The sequence below is a fragment of the Piliocolobus tephrosceles genome, chromosome 1, assembly GCF_002776525.5.
Source record: "Piliocolobus tephrosceles isolate RC106 chromosome 1, ASM277652v3, whole genome shotgun sequence".
Lineage (NCBI taxonomy): Eukaryota > Metazoa > Chordata > Mammalia > Primates > Cercopithecidae > Piliocolobus > Piliocolobus tephrosceles.
This window is the reverse complement of record NC_045434.1, coordinates 77,089,209-77,112,704: the sequence shown is the minus strand read 5'-3', so window position 1 is coordinate 77,112,704 and position 23,496 is coordinate 77,089,209. Positions and strand designations below refer to the sequence as shown.

The 23,496-nt window shown below is 37.0% G+C and overlaps 1 protein-coding gene across 2 annotated transcripts in view; it reads left to right on the top strand.

Annotated features, from left to right (window-relative positions):
* RAB3GAP2 (RAB3 GTPase activating non-catalytic protein subunit 2) overlaps positions 1-23,496 on the top strand; it is a 119,715-nt gene that overhangs the window by 39,909 nt on the left and 56,310 nt on the right. Inside the window, exons 3-7 of one of the 2 annotated variants that reach the window (XM_023203708.2) lie at positions 15,683-15,806; positions 16,633-16,714; positions 18,599-18,646; positions 18,725-18,800; positions 19,113-19,214. In XM_023203708.2, coding sequence (XP_023059476.1) covers positions 15,683-15,806; positions 16,633-16,714; positions 18,599-18,646; positions 18,725-18,800; positions 19,113-19,214 — 432 coding nt within the window. Of the gene's footprint in view, positions 1-15,670; positions 15,807-16,632; positions 16,715-18,598; positions 18,647-18,724; positions 18,801-19,112; positions 19,215-23,496 lie in introns of both variants that reach the window. The other variant, XM_023203707.3, reaches the window with a different exon arrangement.

Sequence of the window (23,496 nt, the reverse complement as noted above, 5' to 3'; positions counted from 1 at the left end):
GACTTGCTTTTTGGCTCATCTAAAACGTGCCTTCCTAAGTGTGTGCTGCTTTAGGGCATTATAACCTAATGAGTAGAAAAGAAGGAAAAGGTGCTACGCAATGGGGTCAGAGAAGCAAGTAGGCCTGATGAGAGGCTTTGTAAATTTGGAATTTATTCTAAATATGATCAGAAACCACATTATCTGATTTCTGTTTTTTCAAGCTCACCTTGGCTGCTCTGTGGAATAGGTGTAGTTTTTCTTTTTTCTTTTCTTAATTAGCTGTATTATTCTTTTAATTTCTTCTTAATTAGCTATATTTCTTATACTCATGAGGGTCATGGGCCTCTTTAGTTTGCAGTATTTCATTTTGATGTGCCAGTGTTGCGGCTGATTCTGAGTGACGTCGACAATGATAGCATAGTTAGAATGCATAAGCGTTAATACAGTTCCTTTAAATCTGACCTGTAAAGCATGGCTTCTTTTTTCAGCAAGGATATACTAAATCTAGAGATAACCTAAATCGAGGGGTCTCTAGGGATAAATCTAAGGATCTTTTAACTGATGTAGTTAAAAGCTGAAAGATGCTTCTACTTATTCTAAAAACACACAAAAATACTGACATGTAGAACATTTCTTCATCTGGATAAAATCGGAATATTGACAAATGGCCCTAATAGATGAGAGTAGCTTGGTGTTCTTTTTCTTGATAGATTTGCTCATGCTGTGACTTAACAAACAGAGCAAGTGAAACAGTATTGCTAGACCTCATTCACAACAATTTTGGGTGTACCAATTATTCCTAGCTGTTCTTATTATCCACCTTTGAACCCCTGTACCTTGTTATGGGTCATATGTACATGGTGAGGGAGAATACATTTGAGTGACAGTAAAAGTAGGCAGGTACAGTGAAGTTCAGAGGTTATCTAGTTGTTCAAGTTACCCTATTTGTTCAAGAGAGCTTCTTTGAATTTGGATCCTTTCCTTAAGACATCTTTGTTAAAGGAGACTGGTGGGTGGGAACAAAATGGCACTATGGCCAGAGTAAGGACTATGACCTCTCCCTCGAACAGCAGCTTTCTGTATATAGCACTATTATGAAGTTTTGCTGAGCAAAATGTTTTATACCAGGCCTATTAGGAATCTACTCAGCTGAGGTAAGAGACTCTTGTTATTTCTACTACCATCTGTGATTATGAACAACTCCAGAACTATAACCAGCTCCAGAGGCAAGAATTAGAATAAATTTTGGCCGATGTGTGAAATGTAAAAGTATATGCTCGAGTTGCCTAGTTAGAATGTGAAAGAGTGGAAAGAGAAACTTTTACTCTCTCTTACTAGGAACAGATAGCAAGCTCAAAACCCACCTCCTCTGAGAGTCTGAGTCTTACCCACATTAAAGAAGGAACCAGGATTGGAAGAAGTGGAATGTCTTGAAGTCAACTTACAGTTGTGTCAAGGCATTATCATTATAAAAACAATTACAGAGGCCAGGCTCAGTGGCTCACGCCTGTAATCCCAGCACTTTGGAAGGCTGAGGCAGGCGGATCACTTGAGGTCAGGAGTACGAGACCAGCCTGGCCAAAATGGCAAAACCCTGTCTCTAACTAAAAATACAAAAATTAGCCAGGCGTGTTGGCACATGCCTGTAATCCCAGCTACTTTGGAGGCTAAGGCAGGAGAACTGCTTTAACCTGGGAGGCGGATGTTGCAATGAGCCGAGATTGCACCACTGCACTCCAGCCTGAGCAACAGAGTAAGACTCTGTCTCCAAACAAACAAACAAAAAACAATTATAGGATTCTTCACCAGTTGCCATTGGGTTGAGGTTATTATAACCAGAAGAAGGTAAATTTTTCTTCTGCGTTAGTCTGGCATTACGGAGATGGTGTGTTTTGCTCTTCAGGAGTGCTGTGGTACTGTGTAGTTAAGCCACAGGAGGGGAAGCAAAGAGGAAAGGAGCAGCAGCTACTGCCACTGAATGCTGACAGGGAGGCCAACTCGCTGCTACTGAATTCAGCAAAAGACTAAAAACTCCACAGTGCTTTTTATCTCCACAAGTCTGTTAGCTCTTTGAGAGTAGTTTCTTACTTTTATGGCAGAAAATGACTTTTATGTTCAGAGTGACAGTACTGGGATCTGGACAAGGCTTTTTTAGGAAAGGAGAAAGCCTCTTTTTTTTTCTGACTCTAGGTTGATTCTGATTCTATTTATAGGTGTTAGCTATAATAATGGCTTAGTGAAGAAAGCATATTTTAATATGCACTATCAGCGGTAGCCAGCTATGTCCAAGGAAGTGTGCATGTGTGACACTGGTAGGCTTAGGAGCTTTAATGGTTTCTATGATGGAAGACAAACATCTTTCTGCTATAGCTATTTCGTGTCTGTGTTCATCTGCTGAGGCTGCCGTAACAGAGTACCACAGACTAGGTGACTTAAACAACAAAAACTGATTTTTTCCCAGTTCTGGAGACTAGAAGTCGAAGATCAAGGTGCCATTGGGGCTGATTTCTGGTGAGGCCTTTCTTCCTGGCTTGCAGACAGCTGCTTTCTTGCTGTGTCCTCATTTGGCCTTTCTTCTGTGTACACATGCTGGGAGGGAAAGAGCAAGTTCTGGTGTCTCTTCCTCTTATGAGGACACCAGTCCTAACCAACTCTTATGAACTCATTTGCATTTAACCTGAATTACCTCCTTAAAGACCCTGTGTCTAACCAAGTACAGTCACTTTAGGGTTAAGGCATCAACATTTGAATTGGGGTGGGGGCAGAGGGACACAGGTCAAGTTCATTGGCAAGTGTATTGAATTGGGCAAGTGACAAAAGTAAGGTTAAGGAATTACTACTTGCCTGTAAATAAATACAATAAGAGACTGAAAAGGCAAGCAGAACAAGCTTTTAAAATGGATTGGGGTAGAAGAAAGATGGATTGGGATAGGAGAAAGATGGATTGGGATAAAAGACAAGGTAAAACAAAGATCTTCCTCTATACTAACTTGATTTTAAGTGACATGATCACAAGGTAGTGGCTGGCTTGGGGACACTGGAAAAGAAGGTAGGTGTACTATGCCGTCTACTGACTGATGATCCTATAACAAATAGTAAATAGCTTTGCTGTTTTTTTTTTTTTTTTTTTTTTTACAGTATTATAAAGGCTTTTAGTTGGTATTATAATTGTTTTGCTATGAGAAAGAAGTAATTAGAGGAGAATATTTTGTTCAGCCTTATGCTGTAAAGGGAATTGAGGCAGTTTGGGAAGAAGCTTGAAAGGCTTAATTTAATTTCATAGCAAGACTGATTTAATGGACTTTCCTTCATTGGTATATTAAGGCCAACGGTAGGAAGTATAGACTTGGGAATTTGCGCAATTGTAAATAGGTAGTGTTAATAGGTGGTAAATGGGTAGTGGTTACTGGATCAGGAAGCACAGGAAGGTTCTGGGTCAATGTCTTCAGTTAAGGTAGGCAGCATGGAAAATTTCCATTCAAAGGAGTCTTTGAAATGTGCTCCATCTGTTTTACAGAAACTGTTATAACAGTTTAGAGAGGCAATTATGATTTAGCAGATTAACAGAGAATAAAAGCATGCTGGTCAGATAGAGGCCCCAGAGAAATGTTTGTTTACAGGCTGAGAAGTGGAATATAGCACGACCTGATTAGAGATTCCTAGAACATTAGTAATCTGGGATGATGTTGGAAAATGTTTTGCCTTATTTCGTTATTTTCATTAGACTCTCATGCCACCTGCCACACAGGTGACATGAGCACCAGATTGGCCAGAGGTGGAAGGAGAACGCTTGCACAGCAAGTATATGCCCCAGGTTATCCTCTGAGGCTGGGCAAGGGTCTCCTTCTCATTAGGCCATTTCTTATTAGGACTTTGGACTTTGGATTGTCAAAAACATACATTTTGCCAAAGATCTTCCTCTCTACATTAATACAAGCTTGGTCTAGCCTAGTAATTCTCAACCATGGGCGATTTTTGCCTCCTCAGTGAATATTTAGCAATGATTTGGCATCATCTGGAGACATTTTTGGCTTTCACAGCTTGAGGGAGGTGCGTCTGGTGAGTAGAGGCCAATAATTCTGCTAAGCATCTTTCAGTGCACAGAACAAAGGATTTTCTGGCCCTAAATGTCAACAGCACTGAGGTTGAGAAACCTTGGTTTATTTAGCCCATGGCTTTTAATGTAACCCTCCCAGTCTGTCTTTTTGCCTTTTCCCCATTTTGTTCTCCAAAACTTTTTGACCTTCAGAGCATTTGATCTATAAGATCATTAATTTAATTTTAGTAGAGTTTGGTGAAGTGATTTGCTGTTGTGAAAAGTGCAGCTAAATAATTGCCAGGAGACAAAACTTAATTTAAGTTCTTCTTGGATCTTTGGCCACAGAGCAACAAGTTGTCCAGGCTTGGTCTCTGTGGCATTATTTATGCCTAAATGCTTAAGCTCCATGTAGTCAGCTGCAGCTTTTCCTTCCTTTTGTTTATAACTGTTAATTTTAATTCAGATCTGCACTCCTCAGGCATTCCCACAGAGTAGCTTCTGTTAAGTGAGTTTTGGTTTGGTGATTGGGGCCTCTGGTCTTCTACCAGGGATCTGGCTGGGTGGAGTGGGGAAAGGGAGCCTGGGACCTGACTGCTGGTTAAACACACTCTCTACCAAGCCTCCTGATTTTAGCCCCATCCATACTTTTACTTCTAGGGGGACCTGGTGCCAATTCCTAAGGCTGCTGGTGATTTTGCAATGCAACTAGGGCAGCTTCTCAGCTTTCTTCTCCATCAGTTTAGGAGTTAGCTTTTTAGGAACTGTAAACTCAGTTACTACCTGTTCCTTTGCTTTCTAGCTCTTATATTTTGTGCCTTTTCTCCTCTCATTTTTGTTCATTTGTTTTTTGGAGGAAAGTTTTTTTTGTCTTTACTGGTTTTGCCTTTTAAAAAAAATTCTTTTACTATTGTTTTTAGTGGTGCTGGGGAGACTGGGAGTAAAATTCATGTGTTTAATTTACCCTCTTTTCTTTAAGGCCAAATAGACTTTAATTTTACACAATATTCTACTTCTTGCTTTTTCTATTTAATGTAATTTGGAGGTTTTTCCATATATGTAAATTATTTCATTCTTTTCAAGGAATACTATTTTATTGAATAGCTGTACTGTGATTTATTTAATCACCCTTCTGTTGAAGGACATCTAGTTTTTCCTTTGCTCTTTTTCTTTTCTTTTTTCCTATTATGAGCAATGCTACAATAAGCACCTTTATGTCTGCCATTCATCTTTGGTTACATGTGGGCACATAGTGTCATAATTGAGAGTCTAACTGCCTGAATTTCTGTCCCAACTCTGCCACTTACTACTTATGAAACCTTGGGCAAGTTATTTAACTTTTCTAAGCTCAGTGACCTCATTTCCGAAGTGGTATTGATAACAATATCAAACTCATAGGATTGCCATGAGGATTAAATGATATATGCTTAGAATAGTACCTGGAGCATAGTAAGTGCTCAATAAATGTTAGGTAGCCTTAGTCCATCAGAATAAATTCAAAAGATATATACATTTTCCTCTTTTTCTTTTCTTTTTTTTGAGATAGGGTCTTGCTCTATCACCCAGGCTGGAGTGCAGTGGCACGATCATGGCTCACTGCAGCCTCATCCTCTAATTTTTTAGTTTTTTTTACAGATAGGGTCATACCACGTTGCCCAGGCTGCATTTTACATTTTGACAGAAATTGGTGCATGGTGCTTCTAAAGGGCTCCCCAATTTGTGTTCCAAATAGCAGTGTATGAAAGTACCTTTCTCTACTTGTTTAGAGAAATAAAAACAGCTCTGAGCCGCTTGTTTATTATCATTGGCTGTGTGCTATTGTTTATTTTTTTAAGTGAAATATTTTTCTCCATCCATGTTTTTAACAAATACTGTATTGGGAAACAAGACTGTGAAAGATGAATGTGCTTTTCTCTTGCTATTCTTAGGTATTTGAAATTGTTGACTCCTAGTATGTTATCATACTTTAGTCTTTGCTAAATCAGATCAATGTAAAATGCCATTTCAGTGTTTTAATCTGTATTTTAAATTTATGGGTAAGGTTTGTCATCCTTTCATATGTTTTTCACTTATTCTTTTGGGGAATGCATACCATTATCTTATTATTTTTTCTCAATTCCAATAGCAATTTAAGGTTCATTGCACTTACTGTAGCTATTAAATCTATTCTGATTTATATTGAGAGAGAATGATTTCTTATTTACTAGTATTGTTTATCCAACTAGATGATAGTTTCTGAGCAGGAATTTTTTTGTCACTTTCTTTTACTCCATGGCACCTAGATTTAGTGTGTAGTATTAAAAAGCTGTGGTCAAAGTGACATGTGCCTGGTCTATAGTCCCACCTACTCAGGGGCTGAGGTGGGAGGATCGCTTGAGCCCAGGAGGTAGCGGCTGCAGTCTGCTGTGATTGCGCCATTGCACTGCACTCCAGCCTGGCCATCAGAGCGAGACCCTGACTTAAAAAAAACAAAAACAAAACAAAACAAATAAACAGTTGTTCAGGCATTAGAGAAGTATGCTTTTCAGTTTTGGTGTTCCATTGTAATTGTTTATGAAATGAACTTTGAATAATAAAATATATTTGACACATGTTTATTCTAGAAAATTCAGGTATTACAGAAAAATACAAAGAATAAAATAATCCATCCCTAACATCTAAAAATGATCATCATTATTAACTTTAAGGGGTTCTGCATAGGGGTCTTTAGGAGTTTTTCTTCGGCACTATATGAATAGAAGATTGAGTGGGCAGATGAATGGGCGCAAAGAACATTTTATGAAAAGGAGGTCATATTATATATACAATTTAAGAATAAATGGCAGAATTAATCCTACTTGAATTGACAGTTGAAGTAAATAAGAGTTACCAAATTAGTTAAGTTCCTCTAATGCTAGAAAGAAAGGTAATTTTTAAAATTGAGATTGAAGTTACAGTTTTTTGTGATTAATTTATTTGTGAGAATTTTCCTTTGGGCTCCTTCAAATAAAATTTAGAAAGAGTTCATGCCTTTACTTATGTTGAAAAGATCTCAGGATCTTTCCTTTGAGAATTTTAGTTTCTGATCTGAAATGTGGCCTGGACTAGTACTTTTCATGCTGTGTGTGAGAGAGCTCTAGGGTTCTACAGAGGTGCTGTGTAGTTTCTTCATTCATGCTTTTATCTATTTCATATATTGAAATTTTGTATAAAGTTTTGTTTGGGAATCAAAAGTTCTGCTATCTAAAACAAGAAAGTTTGAAAAATATTGAGCATTTTATAGTTAGTAGCAGAATAGAAAAAAACGAAAAAATCCTTAGTAACTAGTAATGTAGTGATGTTTACTCTCTTTTTGTGTTTCAGAATTGCTGAAGCACTATGTTTCTTGCTTTAAAAGTATAGATGAGTGTTTTATTTCTATGGCGTAGGCTGTAAGCTACTGAGAATTACAGAGAATGTGCTGACAGCTCTTGGATTACACTAGATCTCTCTGGTACCCCTAAAATGTATAAATATCTGTGAAAGCACGATGACAGTAACAACATAAATTGCTAATGATGGACGTATCATACAAAAGTTGAAAGCTTTGAAAAACTACTCCTGGCTACTTCAGTGACTGCGTAAATACTACAATAGCTGATAAACCAAAAAACATTGGCCACTGTGTTTACCCAGTAATTACCAGTCCCTATAATGCCAGCTATAGTTGAAAGGCTGATTTAATTACTACAGTTTTATTGTCTGCTTGCATTGTGTGCTTAAAATGAAAAGAAAGAAAATTTTAAAAGTATATGCTTTATCCCATATGGAGTTGTTTAGAAAGAATTCCTTTTCATAATGCACATTAGTGGTTTCTGTATTTTTGTAGATTAAGAAAACTTTTTTACTGGTCGTAATTCAAAAAACATTCTTGAAGTTTAGGCCACACTAAAATACAGTTATAGATCCCCCCCCCCCCCCCGCCAGGAACTAGGATTATGTTTTATAGGTGCATTCATTCATTCATTCATTTTTGCCTTTATAAAAGCAAGTTTTATTGTTATTTACCATAGTAGTTTCAGAAAGAGGAACAGATTAGCTCAGTCCAACATGATTGGCAGCTGGCAAAATCTAGTGAAGCAGGTGTTCTGATTGCTTTAATTTGGGGGGATTTAATTTGGTTGCTTTTAATACTTAGCCATCTAACACTTCAAACATAATGCAGAATAAATATTTTATCTCCTTCCTTTTTACTTTAATACCACACCCACCTCACTTCAATATGGAAATATCTTCATTAAATATGATTTCCAAAAGAAGAAGCTCCCTGGAGAATCTAGCCATGAGGACAGTGCATAAAAAGAAAAACTCAAAATAAAACTCTGTATGATAATTTTCTATTCTAAGGAACAAAAGTTTCCAGTATATGAAGAAATAAACCCAGTCTCAGATGCACTAATAGGTCTGTGAGAAGAGGTTGTGGTATAATAACTGAAAACTGCCAGCTATTTTCAAGATACTCGAGTGGTAATTGTGCACCTAGCCCGGCAGCAGCCCTCAGAAAAAGCCAGAGTGCTGTCTCCATGTAGGCCAGTGTATTTGTCCATTTTCATGCTGCTGATATAGACATACCCGAGACTAGACAATTTACAAAAGAAAGAGGTTTATTGAACTTACACTTCCACATGGCTGGAGAAGCCTCACAATCATGACAGAAGGTGAAAGGCATGTCTTACATGGCAGCAGATAAGAGAAGAGAACTTGTACAGGGAAGCTCCCCTTTTTAAAACCATCAGATCTTGTTAGACTCATTCACTATCAGAACAGGGCAGTAAAGACCCACCCCCATAATTCAGTCACCTCCCACCGGCTTCTTCCCATGACACATGGGAATTGTGGGAGTTATAATTCAAAATGAGATTTGGGTGGGGACACAGCCAAACCATATCAGCCAGGTACAAAAATCCATCTTCAGCTTCTGCCTCCTCCTCAAGCTGTCCCATGGTTGGGCTGCACTGTCTTATCCGCAAACGGGACAGAGGGCTTTTCAGCAGGAAGCTGGATCCTGCTGGTGATGATGCACATGGACTGAGTCACTACAATACCAGGTGGCACCAAGGACATCTACTTATCAGGGTCAGCTGTCTGAGAGCCTGGACTTTTTCATAATTGCTGGAACCGGCCGGGCTGTTTTGCATGGATCTTCGGGGACTCCACTCACCTGTGTTCCAGGAGCAGTCATCTCTGAACACCCACTTCACAGTGGCAGGGAGGGGATGGGCTGGCTTTCAGAGCTGTGGAGCTTAGCTCAGCCACCACAGTGATGACGATGGGGGAGACTGCATGCAAATTCAGTGTCAACTTTAGTAACGGGGTTGGGGAGGCAAGTTTTTGTGGAAAACCCAAGGTGGAAGGTGGTCCCTGGTGGAGCACCTTTAAGCAGTAAAGTGCTTTTTTTGTTTTACATTTCAGGCATGGCTTGGGAAATTACCTTGTCAAATGATTGTTTTTGAATGACTGGCTTCAAGGGAGCAGTGTTAAAGACTATGGGCCCCATTATTGTTGGGAAGTTTTCCAAAACCCTAATTAGTAGGCAAATGCCTTTATAACACAAAACAAAATGATGAGTCTGCATCTTGTCAGTCACTGAATGTGTGCTGATGCTCAGCAGAGATTCAGTGGCTTCCCAGAGCATTGTTGTTTACAGCCCTATGCCCTATTTCTTTGCCTGAGCTTTCTGGAACTGGCACTGGAAATCATATTTTGTTGTAAAACCTAATACTAGTTCATTGTGATCCAGCCTTGAGAGGGGATTTCCTAATCTCCACTATACCAATATTTTCATCAAGTTATTTGTACTTAGACTTGAGACTTCCCTGAAAAATCTGGCACAGGAGTCACTTCAGACGGATTCACATTCTTTATTCTTGGTTTGTATTTCTGCAGCCCTTCTGGAGCAATACTGTGGCAGTGTTGTACAGGATACATTAAAGCAGAGAAAGAGAGAGATATGAGAACATCGAGGGTCTAGTCATTCTCATGGATTCTGACCCACAGGCCATTTCCTCATTCTTCCTCCGACCTCTAATTTTAGAAGTGAAGGACCAGAGTTCCTCTGTAAATTGTCCAGGGACTGTGTGAATCAATGTGTGTTGCTTTAAATGTATTATCTATAGTATTGGTATGGTTAGTAAAAATCCACTTATTCTTTCTAGAACTTGGTTTCTTTTCTGGAAAATGAGGAATTTCACTCAAATGATCCCTGTAGTTCCTTCTGTTTCTGTTTAAGATTGTATCATCCTGTCAGTTGGCTTCAAGAGGATTATGACATGTGTAAGAGGGAGATTGTTGATCTATACAGACAAGCAGTTCTAGGAGCTTTGATTACATTATCTTACACTTAGTTTCTTAATTTGTTGATTTATTAAAAGAAATTTGATTTACCTGAGATTTCTCCCATCCACACCTCCAGTGGTTTTCTGTTTTGAATTTGCTTCATAATTTGGTAAAATTTACTCTGTCTGGTGGCAAAATATTATAGCTAAGCTTATGGGGAAACAATACATTTTTACCTCTTTATAATTTTAAGGATATTATTTGGTTTGGGTTATTGTCATTAGAGGCTTTTTATCCTTGCATTGAATCTGATATGTTGAATACTGTGCCTTAGTCACAAAGAAGTTACTTTAGAATTACGTGTGACCAGGAACTTCCAGTTGCAATAGGTATACAGCTGCTCCCCCATGTGGTTGTGGATCCAAAGAGCTTGTGGAGCTTGTATTAAGAACACAACACCATTGCATTTTGTGACAAGTTAGCGTCATTCTTTATATATATATGTATATATATATATATATATATATATACACTTTAAGTTCTAGGGTACATGTGCACAACGTGCAGGTTTGTTACATATGTATACATGTGCCGTGTTGGTGTGCTGCACCCATTAACTCGTCATTTATATTAGGTATATCACCTAATGCTATCCCTTCCTCCTCCCCCCACCCCACCACAGGCCCCGGTGTGCGATGTTCCCCACCCTGTGTCCAAGTGTTCTCATTGTTCAATTCGCACATATGAGTGAGAACATGCGGTGTTTGGTTTTCTGTCCTTGTGATAGTTTGCTCAGAATGATGTGACAAATTAGCATCATTCTTGAGAAGCACGACTAAAAGTTTAGATCTAGAATTTTATGGCACATCAAACTCTAATGATGATATAATAATATTATATTTTCTAACCTATTTTTATAATATATAATGCTCAGTTGTACATAAGCAACTTTACCATGACAAACTAGGAGGATATATTTTTGGTACCACAGTAACAGAGAAAGTTGGAGAAGTAGAAAGGACATAGAAAAGAAAGTGCAATAAAGAATGATGGAAGATTTTCGCTTTTTGCTTCTTTATTCCCCTGTCTTCGGTAGATGAAACTAGAGTGCTAATCCACATCAAGTTTTATTCTCAGGTTTCATGTAACTAAAAATGTACATGTATAAGATGGCTAAGCAGGGTTAGGGATATAATAATCGATTATGGAATCATTTTTCTGAATTTGCTTCCAAGCAAGTGACGTCTATTTCCAATGCTTTTGTCATGGTTAGTCCTTTTGGGACAAAATTCATGTTTGCTTCTGGGATGACTTATAATCCATTTGTTGGGGTAGCAGCAGATAGCTTGATCATAATCTGACACCGAGTTTTAGGCCCAACCAAGAGGACTATGATACAGTGGTATTCTGTTCTTATATCTCTTTAACTGGTACTTACCATGGATATGTCAGCCAGAATCTTGAACTATTAAATCTTAGTATGAAGAAAAAACATTACTAAGGACTGAATATGCTAACTTTACATTGATTGCTCATTGTCATACAGTTTCAGGTGTATGAATAGATAATATGTTATTCAAGAGATAGGGAATGCTGTTATTTACTCATATATTCTATTAGTGGAGTGTGCTACATGTGGAGTTGAAAAATAATATAAACCATAGGTTTTGCCAACCAGAGGGCCTCTTGTCTAGTGTGGGAGGAATGCAGTCACAGAATATACAGGTAGCAGGGAGTGGTAAGACTTTTAATTGCAGTAAGTTTGAAAGAAGGTTAGGAGTCAGGGTAGGATAGGTTTGCCAGAAGAACCGGAACTTCTGATGGAAAGACAGAAAGGAAAGTATTTTTAAAGGAGTTCTTGAAGAAATACTTCAAGAATACTCTGGCTCACATATTCAAATACCGTGGTCATCTTTTAGCTCTAAATCGACTCAAAGAACTACAGAAAGATTAGGCCGGAATAAACGGATTATACAGTAGTTCTTTTGGAGAAAAGGGTTTTCATTGAATATGAGACTGGAATCAAATCTCAAGTAAAGACAAGCTTCCCAAAGAGCTAGTACAGCTACCCACAGAGATGAGCAGGGTGATAGAATAGAAAGACCACCTGAATTAAGAATCAGGAAGCCTAGATTTTAGTTTGGGCTCTGACACTAATTCCATGGCTGGAGCACATCCCTTAACCTCCCCAAGACTCCACTTTCTTTATTATAAAATTAGATTTTGGACCAGTTGGCCTCTAAATGTCTTCCATCTTTGACTCTTTGTCTTTTCTTTGCACATAAACATCAGATCTAATCCTTGTTAGTGGCATTATTTTGAAAACATGGGACAGAAACATATGAACAATATTCTTTATTGAAAAAAAAAAGCAACTTTTGTAATATTTTTAGGATTTACTGATTAAACATAGTTTTGGAAGTGTGATAAGAGGAAGGAATCTATTTGTATAGATGCTCAATTATTAAAACAAATTTTTTTGAGAACATGCCCAAATAAGGGCTGTATTCCTTTCCTGAAGCATTATGTTGATTCTTTTTTATTGCATTGAAAGGGAGATTTTAGGATAAGAGTCAGAGACCAATCAAAGAGTTTTGGACCCTCCCAATTTCTTATCAAATGCAATGCCTAAATAATATTCCTATATAAGCTGTCCTCTTCGAAGCTCCTACCTGAAAGTGGAACTCTAATCACTTAGAAGGTCCTGTGCCTTACAGTTGGTATAATTGAAGTCTCAGTTATTGGAGGAAACCATAGGGTAATGTTGTCCTCACCTTACAGGCGAGCCATCATGAGGAGTGATGTGTTGGATAAACAAAGACTATCCTACAGCAGAAGCTGTGGAACCAGGGAAAAATTTAATTACAACTAAGTTTTACCTTGTAACTTTTATCTTTGGGGGATAATTTTCTAATTTATCTGTAGGAAAACAAACATTAAAAACAACAAGCTAGATACAGAATTTCTTAAGAAAAGTAGAGCTTTAATAAAATGAGATTTTGCCAATGTTATGCTCTCCCTATCTTTCGGGAGATGGTGCAGCCTCCATAGCTTATTTTGCTTGAGAAAAAAGTTCCAAATCTGTTTGTTTCCTAATATCTCATTGCAAAAGAAAAATAATTGCATGATTGTCCCAGAGGTTTCAGGCTCATTTTGGGGTATTTCTAAAGATTCCCTATAGCCCATATTTTATTTGTGTTTTAAACAGTTCTTTGATGGTATCCCAGCGAGAAATAATTTATTATTCCTAGAAATATAATACTACTATAACATTGCTGACTAGGATGATTTTCTGTTTCTAAAATCTTTAAATTTTATAATGCTTGTAATGCATGCTTTGTACAAGTTTTTTAAAAGCATGAAATTATTATTTTTTTATAAAATGAAATTAGCCTGTATAGCTTTCCCCTGCCTTTCCCTCCCCTTTTGAATAATTGAATCTAAAAGACATTTAGTAGGGCTGAGTAAGGTAAGAGTCTACATGACATCAAACCTTGAAGCCATAAGAGAATAGATGGATAATTTAGTTACATGACAATAGAAAATTTCTACATGGAAAAAATTAAACCATCACAAATAGGAAAAACTATTTACATCACTTATGTTCAAAGGGCCAATTTTGAGGTTTTTTTGTATGTAAAGAGCGTATACAAAGCAATTAGAAAAAGAGCAACAACCCAATGGGAAATCTACAAAGGAAGGGAACAAACTGTTCGTAGAAAATTATGCAGTTTGTTCCTTTCCTTTATATAAAAATGAGAAATTTTCTTAAGTATATGAGAAAATGCCTAAATTCTCATTCATAAGAAAAATGTAATTTAAAAGTATTTTGAGGTACTCCATTTTACCTATTAAATTGACAGAGATCCACCATTAAAATATTTTTCGAAATGCCTGTGAAAAAGCAAGCACTTTCAAAAATTGCTGATGGAATTACAAATTAATACAACATGTGTGGGGCACAGTTTGGGAATATCCAGCAAATTTACTAATGCACATTCCCTTTGACCCAGCAGTTTTACTTCTGGGAATTTAGCTTACTGATACACTTCCACACAAACTGACAAATTTGTAAACATATTTATTGCAGCATAGTTGGTCACAGCAAAAGATGGTAAGCAATACAGATGTCCACGCATATAGGGAACTCGTTAAATAAATTATAGTGCATCCATAAAATGGAATACTATGCAGACATTAAAAAGAATAAAGAAACTTCATGTGGAAGTGGAATGAAGTCTAAGGAATATGTTAAGAGAAAAAAGCAAAGTATAGAAATATGTATATATTATGCTACTATTCTTGTAAGAGAAAGGGAGGAAAAGGGTAGTAAATGTGCATGAAGTATCTCTGGAAATACACATAAGAACTGATTGCATTGTCTCTAGAATTAACAACTAGATGGCTAGAGTACAGGAGTATAAGAGACTTTTCAAAGAACACCTTTTTATAGCTGTTGAATTTTTAACCACGGGGATTTACCTATAAATATGTAAATGTCTAATGAAAAAAGAAAACACCTTGTAGGCCAAATAAAAAGAAAGAAGCATAACATTATATCAAATGCTTTTATAGGTCCTGTAACCATAATAAACATCAGAATTTTTTTCTTTGCTGTCTAGCTATCTCTTTGTAAATAGGATTAGTCACTAAATTTCCTAATGCTGAATTATTCCTGGAGTGATTCCTATGTGACTTTTATTTTTATTTATTTATTTATTTTTGAGACAGAGTCTCACTCTGTCACCCAAGCTGAAGTGTAGTGGTGCAATCTCAGCTCACTGCAACCTCCACCTCCTGGGTTCAAGTGATTCTCCTGCCTCAGCCTCCTGAGTAGCTGGGATTACAGGCACGTGCCACCACACCCAGCTAATTTTTGTATTTTTAGTAGAGATGGGGTTTCACCATGTTGTCCAAGCTGGCCTCAAACTCCTGACCTCCTGTCCTCAGCCTCCCAAAGTGATAGGATTACAGGTGTGAGCCACTGTGCCTGGCCACTATGTGACAGTATTTTAATGCCTTGCTAGTTTATATTTGTTTATATTTAAATTTTTTAAATTAATACTCAAAACTGAAGATTTGTTTATAGCGGGTATTTTGTTTGCAGTCATCTTTGGCTTTTTTTTTTTTTTTTTTGAGACGAAGTCTCACTCTGTCGCCCAGGCTGGAGTGCAGTGGCGCGATCTCAGCTCGCTGCAAGCTCCGCCTCTTGGGTTCACGATGTTTGATAAGGAATATTATGAAAGTGAATGAGAATTGGAAATATTTCCTTTTCTTTTTTTTCTTCCCCCTCACCCCTTGAGGCAGGCAAGCTGAGTTTGAATACTCTCGGTATTTTTGCATATGCAGTAATTGTAGTTTTACCCACAGGAAGAAGAAGGAAATACTTGCAAAACACAAAAAACTTCCTGGCTCCAAGATTGTGTTTTATCCTTATCTCCAACCAATGATCTTATGGTAATAGCTCGAGAGCAAAAAGCTGTATTTCTAGTTCGTGAGTATCCTATTCTTTTCAGCGACCTTTATTTGATGCATTGGATAGAAGAGAAAATGGATTAGGTGAAAATAATATAACACTTTATCTCCCCCCAACCCCATTTCCCTCTTTCTCCCCCTTGCATTCTGTTTGTTTTCTCCCTTTTTTCTGTCTTGGCTGTAGCTACCTTAGCTCTCTGTATATGATACTGCAGGGGCAGTACTGTGCATTGCTCAATTCTTGCAAGAGATAGTCAGAGCTAAAAAGGTCATTGACCTTTTCTTAGTAACAATGTGAGTGAGGTGATTTTCAACTCTTAATTTGAAAACTCATTATCGATTTCTGTTTTGGGCATAACATTTTAACTCATAATTTTTTTTTGAAGATTAAAATTCAGGTTTTTTTCATACCTTGTAGATTTCCAAACCTTACTGATCAAAGTAAGATTATGTGTAAAATGTATATAGAATGGTCTTACAACGCAAATTTACCCTCAAGTAGCAAAGGTCTAGTAGAAAAATTTTCTCTGTCATCTGAAGATAAAAGTAGTCCTAAACTAGGCAGGGTGGGCATAGGAATTAGTAACTTTATTCTGTAAGAACTACGACAACATTATACAGGTTGAATTGGGGGAAGGAGAGGCTGAAGGCCAGGAGACTAGGTGTATTATAAGAATCTTATAAATATTTTTATCTTATATTTACCTATAAAAAGACCCAAGTCAGTTAACATACAACTGTTAAATTTTGTAATCATATTCTAAGGGGAAAGAGCAAAATTTATAAATTACTTTTTTAGTATATTATAGCTAAAATTATTTTATATGATATCTTCATTCTTTCAGCAAAATGGAAATATAGTGATAAAGGAAAGGAAGAAATGCAATTTGCTGTTGGCTGGAGTGGTTCTTTAAATGTCGAAGAAGGGTAGGTGCCAGTTAATTTTTGTTTCTCTGTGTGTTACATGTATGTATGAAATTGTTTGACTTGTAAGTGAATCTATTAAAAAGTTTCATTATTTGTTTGGGCTCAGGTGTTCACATCTGTAATCCTAGCACTTTGGGAGGCCAAGGCAGGAAGGTCATTTGAGCCCAGGAGTTCAAGATCACCTTGGGCAACATAGTAAGACCCTGTCTCTACAAAAAATTTAAAAATTAGCTGGACATGGTACGCACACCTGTAGTCCCAGCTACTCGAGAGGCTGAGGCAGGAGGATCACTTGAACCCAGGAGTTTGAGGCTGCAGTGAGCTATGATCATGCCCTGCATTCTAGCCAGTGCAACAGAGTGACACCCTGTCTCTTAAGAAAAATCCAATTTTTTAAAATAAGAAAGAAATTTCATTATTTGAAATGTTTAGTGAATGTATATGCATCCTAACTTTATATGTTGTAGAGAATGATTTGATCAGCAAATTTTATGTATCAACTAATTATTATTTTTAATTCTGTTGGAAGATTTAAGGAAGAATTCGAAAAGAATCTCATAAAATCCTTTTTAATTTTGTCTTTTTCCTCTGTTCTCCATTACTAATTTTATTCATCCAAAAAGTCAAGGGCAGTCATTGTCTTCTCTGCTTTGCTGATATTGGTCTTAAACTTGAAGGGTACAGTACTACATTGATTCTTAAAACTCATAAATACTTCAGAAATGCAAGTTGGTACATCAGTTTCCTGCTGACCCAGTAAAACTTTTATAACTATGATATCCAGTGTGACTACATGATGGAGCTGCTAGCCTAGAACCTTGAACCCAAAACTGGTTTTCAATTAAATTTCTATGACTGAAAACTGTCTGATCAGAATGAGTAAGAAAATCCTCCAGACTTTGAATTCAGATAAAAGACAACCAAGTGGAAGTGCCTAGAACATAGCCTGGCACATTGTGGATATTTGAAATATTCTCTACTATTATCAAAATAAACGGTAATATTTCTCCTTACACTGTTTAGCCTAAGTGTTTTAAAGACATTTGATCTCTGTCAGAAATGCAAAGCAAACATAATACTTTAAAAACAGCGAACAAACACGACGATGAATTTTGTTCATGGATTACCTAGTATGATGTGTGGCGTAGAAATGTTTGTAGTTTCTTGGATAAGCTGGTGATGATCCTCAGGTTTGACAGATTTAATAAAAGTCAGTGGGTAGGAGTTGTTTTGATTTTGAGACTTAGTTTCTGAGCTCCTGACAAATGAAGTCTACGTGTCAGAAAAAAATATATATATATCTTTTTTATGGAACATCACACCTAACATGTGCTTAGAAATAGATGATCAGAGCAGTTTCTGCAAAATAGAAAAGCCAGCAAGTTGAAATACGTAAGTTCCTAAAATAATGTACCCTGCAGAAATACAGTTTGCATATAACGTGACTGGCAGTTCCTCAGCCATTTTCCCAGCTCCTGATCTCAAACAACGAGGCAGGCTGAAGTTCTTAGCTGAAGCAGAGGAGAGGGAGGGACATAGTAGGAAATGGCTGCATGGGGATCGTTTGAGCTTTGCTCAGTTCTGTATACAGTCAGTTGTGTAAGTAAAGTTTTGCTTTCTGTACTTTCATGTTTTTCATGACAAGACAGAGTGAAAAATTCTGTTTTTTATTAACCTCAAATGCATGTGACATTATATTTTGTGTGAATGAATTTTATGGACCTTACCGGTAGTAGAGTTTTACTGTATTTTTACTTATGCATCAAATAAAACTGGTTCACAGAAGTCATCTTCCAGTTATTGTCCTTTAACATCCAATTATAAAGAAATAAAAGTAATTGGTAAGTTCAGTGGGTAAGCATATGATTTTGTTTTTGTTTTTAGGGAATGTGTAACCAGTGCTCTATGTATCCCACTAGCAAGCCAAAAGAGGTAAGGATAAATAAGAGTTATCTATTTCCTTTGCTTTGATTTATGAGTTGTTAAGATAATAAATTTTGTTTGTAACAGGAGTTCCACTGGGCGTCCTGACTGGACCTGCATTGTGGTGGGTTTTACTTCAGGTTATGTACGCTTCTATACTGAGGTGAGTTGAGTTTTCTACAGCTAGGAAACACTAGTTGACTGCAATATCTGGTTGTGCATCCCCTTTATACTAGTTTGTGACTTTGTTACCTGCTGCCTGAAAATGTGTAGTTGATGCTTTATTGGGGTAGAGGCTGGGATAGGCCATGGTAAGTTCTGGTAGAAGATACAGAGAAGAGGAGCTGTATTCTGAAAAGAGTGTACCTGGTATCTCTGGAAAACTGTTGGGGAAATGGTACTCTTTGCCTGGCCATACCTGCTCAGGTATATTGGTAAGAAAACAAGCAGGGACCTTCTCTGTTCTTCCTCCTAGAATGGTGTGCTCTTGCTTGCACAGCTTTTGAATGAGGACCCAGTACTTCAACTTAAATGCAGAACCTATGAAATACCACGACATCCCGGGGTGACTGAGCAGGTAGTGTAAAAAATTGTGTTCCAACAGTAATAGTGGCATTACTTTGAAGCAGTTTCTCTCCTCTTTTTTGGGTGGAAACTTAAAAGATATCTTTGTCTTGTGGCACAGTTAACTCTGCTATCATAGTCTAGAAATATAATCTATTTGTAGTGGAGTAAAGAATACCAGTCTTGCTTTTACTTATTTAATGAAATATTATATGTTTCATTCTACAACAAAGTAAAACCCTTTAGTCAGAAGCCAAGAATTTCTTATTTTTAGAATTTAATAGTGACTTAAGGCAAAAATATGATATTCTATAACTTTATATCTTTTTTTTTATTTGGATCTAGGTGCCAAAATTACCTAGAGTAAAAGAAAAAAAATTGGCCTTCTTGTTACTAGTGATACTACCTTGTACTTAACTGTTTCTCAGAAAAGGGGTTACTAAGCTTTTGTTCATAGTGGAAAATACATATATTCATTGAAGATTTCAACTGAGAAGATAATACTGCTTAGTATCTAAGGCTCTAACCTCTTAGGTGCCTTGTAACATTTTGGTTGTCTTAGTCAAAAAATAATTATAGGGCCATTTAAACCAATATGCTTTTATTTGTTTTGCAGAGTGCATAGTCAAACCTATGTAATATGCCTTCCCTTTGTTGTACTACTTAGCCTCCAAAAGATTTCAAGTAAGCAGGTGTAGATACTGTATGCATTTGTTAATTGAATTTGCACAGGAGATGGACTGGAGCTACAAAAGAATCTTATCTAGTAAGAGAGACTAGGATTAAAATCTAATAATATCTGTGGATGAATTAATCAGTAATATAAAGCAATACCTAATTTATTGGTAATTTATTTGGACAGAATACATTCTGTACAAGCTTAGAGAAAGAGGAGTTCAATTTGGACCAGGAAAATAAGAAAATTTCATTGATGAGGTGAGATTTGCATTAAGCCTTGAACAATGGGTATAGAATTTAATTAGGTAATAGAAAAGAGGGGAAAGTGTTTCAGGTAATCAGGAGAAAATTTGATAGAAGATTCAAATGTAGAACTATATATGCAACAACAAAGAAACTTATGTTATAAAATAATGAGAAACTGTCAAACAGAGTGGCCAAATTTTGCATAAATTAAAAAACCAAGTGAAAAATTAGAATTGATTTAGGAAATGAGAGAAACTCCTAAAGATTTGTAAGAAGGAAGTGATGTAATCAAAGGACTATTGAAGATTTCTTTATTCAAGATAAACTGGAATTAGGGAGGCTAGTTATCTGGTTTTTTAAGTTGTCTGTAACAAATGTGGAGTGCTGGTAGCTGGGACTAAAATGGCTATGGGAAGAGAGAAAGGACCAGTACAAAAATGTTTTGGGGCCGGGCACGGTGGCTCACACCTGTAATGCCAGTACTTTGGGAGCCCGAGGTGGGCGAATTGCCTGAGCTCAGGAGTTTGAGACCAGCCTGGGCAACACGGTGAAACCCCGTCTCTACTAAAATACAAAAAATTAGCCAGGCGTGGCAGCATGCGCCTGTAGTCCCAGCAGCTTGGAAGGCTGAGTCAGGAGAATTGCTTGAACCCGGGAGGCAGAGGTTGCAGTGAGCTGAGATCTCGCCACTACACTCCAGCCTGCATGACGGAGTGAGACTCCATCCCAAAAAAAAAAAAAAAAAATTGTTTTGAAGAAGCTTAATAGGACCTGGTTATTGTGTAAGAGATGTACAATTTTTTAAAAATGAGCTAAAGATGTCTCTAAGATACTTATCCTGAGGAGTGCCATTGTCAACGTTGGAATAAGGGACTACATTGGCAGTAAATGTTATTAAATGAGGTTTTGCACATGTTGAGTTTGAGGCGATGGTAGGAAATCAAGTTACTGTTATCATGTAATGATACAAAACTGCTGTATAGGCACAGAGACTAGATTGGACATGATGGCTGAAGTCATAGATAATGAATGAGTTCTTTCAAGTAAAGAGTGTGGGAAAATAAAACTGCAGGCTGAAGACTTAAGTCTTATTAACTAATAATAATACATCATAAGGAGATAGGAGAAATTGAACTATTAAAGGAAACAAGGAACAGCTGGAAATCAAAGACAATAATCTGTGAACTGAAGATAACTTTCCAGAGATGTTTTTCATTTTACTAAATATTCACTGGAGGACAAAGCTTTTTAAAATACATTAAATTTGGTCATGTCTGTAATACTCTTTTTTTAGAACTAGTGGAAAAATATAACTAACATTTAAATATTTGCTTGCTATTTGCTATACAAACCAAGAAAATCATTTCAAAATTTTTATCAAGAAGGAAGTCTTTGTTGTTACTCTGTATGCTTTATTAAACAGCTGTGGATCCGACACGTCCATTTATATATCAAAAATATCTTCTATTTGCTTCTTTTTAATATACTTCCAGATTTGTCAGAGCTCACAGAAGCATATTTCCTCTAATTCAGTTCTAGGAGCAATGAGTGTAGTACAGGTGACAGCAGGTCATCCGTTGCAGGAGAGGATTCGAAAGAGAGGGAAAATCTCCTTCTGGAATTTCAAAGAAATTTCTTTTGTATAATAGCTTCTGTAAAAAGATCTTCTCTGTCATCTAGCACAGTATCTACAGATCTGGGGCCATTGGTATTTGTATTAGTGTTTTCTTCAGGAAGACTACGTGGTTTTGGAGAAATTGACTTGCTAGTGATTAGGTCTTTTCTGTTTTCTAGCTCCCCAAAGTCAGTGAGGAGGCTCTGTCCCTGCTGCTGTGCTCACTGGGCCATGCGTGCTTAGCCTTGTGAACTTGTCATGTGAGAATACATGCCATGTCCCTTCCCCACTGGCTTATGCTCCTGTGGCCCAGAAGTCTTTTTTAAACAGAGACACAGCCTGACAGTCCAGTAGAAAAAGGAGCAAGGCAGATCTCAAGAGAAGAAATTGGCCCAAAAACATATAAGAAAATTTTGAACCTTAATAATAATCTAAGAACTATAAGAAAATACAGTGAGATAACTTTTCACCTTTTGGATTGGCAAAGATAAAGATTAACAAACTTTTGATGACAATATAGAGAAACAGTCACTCTCATGTATTATTGGTGGAAATATAAGTTGATAGGTACTTTTTGAGGCAATTAATATATATGAGAATGAAAACTGTGAGTACTGTATGACCCAACTGACCCACTTGAAGGAATTTACGCTAAAGTAATATCCTAGTAACGTGAAAAGATATAGACCGAAGAATGTTTATTGCAGTGATGTTTATAATAATGAAAATATATTAATTCATAAATATTCTTTACTGCCTATTATTTGCCCAGTTCACTTCTAATCCCTGAGGATTCATTGGTGTAACAGACATGCAAGGTTCCTGCTTTCGTGGAGTTTACAGTTTGGGGATGGTGGAGGGAAACCAACAGTAAGCAGCTAGAGAGATCAAGGTGATTTCAGTCTCTGATAGGTGCTGTAAAGGAAGTCATGTTGATGAGATAGTAATGTGCCAAGAGAATAGGTATGTTGTTTGAGATGGAGGTTAAGGAGCAGCCTTTCTGGATAACTAACATTTGAACTGAAACCTGAATGACAGGAACAATTAGGCAGGTGAAGATCGGAGAGGAGAAGGTCCAAGCACATGCAAAGGTCTGAGGGTAGTGATGACCTCTCATATTTGCCAGATCTTGCAGCCATGGTTAATGAATTCAGGTTTTATTCTAAATGCAGAAGGGAGTCATTGGAGAGTTTTAATCAGGAGAGTGATTTGATCTGTTATGTCTTACAAAGAGCACACTGGCTGTGTGGAGCGTGGATTGTAGAGAGCAAGAGTGGAAGCAGGAGGCCATACTGAATGTCAATACGAACTGGTTAAGTAAAATAGGGTGCATATAATGAAAGACTGTGCAGCCACAACAAAAAATGATTTGTTCACTTATTGAAATGGAAAAATATCATTGACATATTATAGAGTAGTAAAAAACATGTTAGGATACTATATTTGGTATAGCCTTATGCAAATGTTTTTGAATATATTTGGGGATGTGTATTGAGACATGTCTGGGATTTCAGGTGAGTTGTCTTTCTTCTGTTTTTATATACTGTTTTATCTGTGCAATGAGTATATTTACTTTTTATGAAATTGTAATTCTTTGTGTTACTCTCAGCATCTTTGAGACAATTATTTATCATACACAAAAGGTTATATTTTGAAAAGAATTTTAGGTCTTTGGCAAAAAGGCACTCTGAAATTAATTTTTTAGTCTATTTTTACTGTTCTTCTGCCTGATATTGCTTTGGGTGTTGGGTGGTTG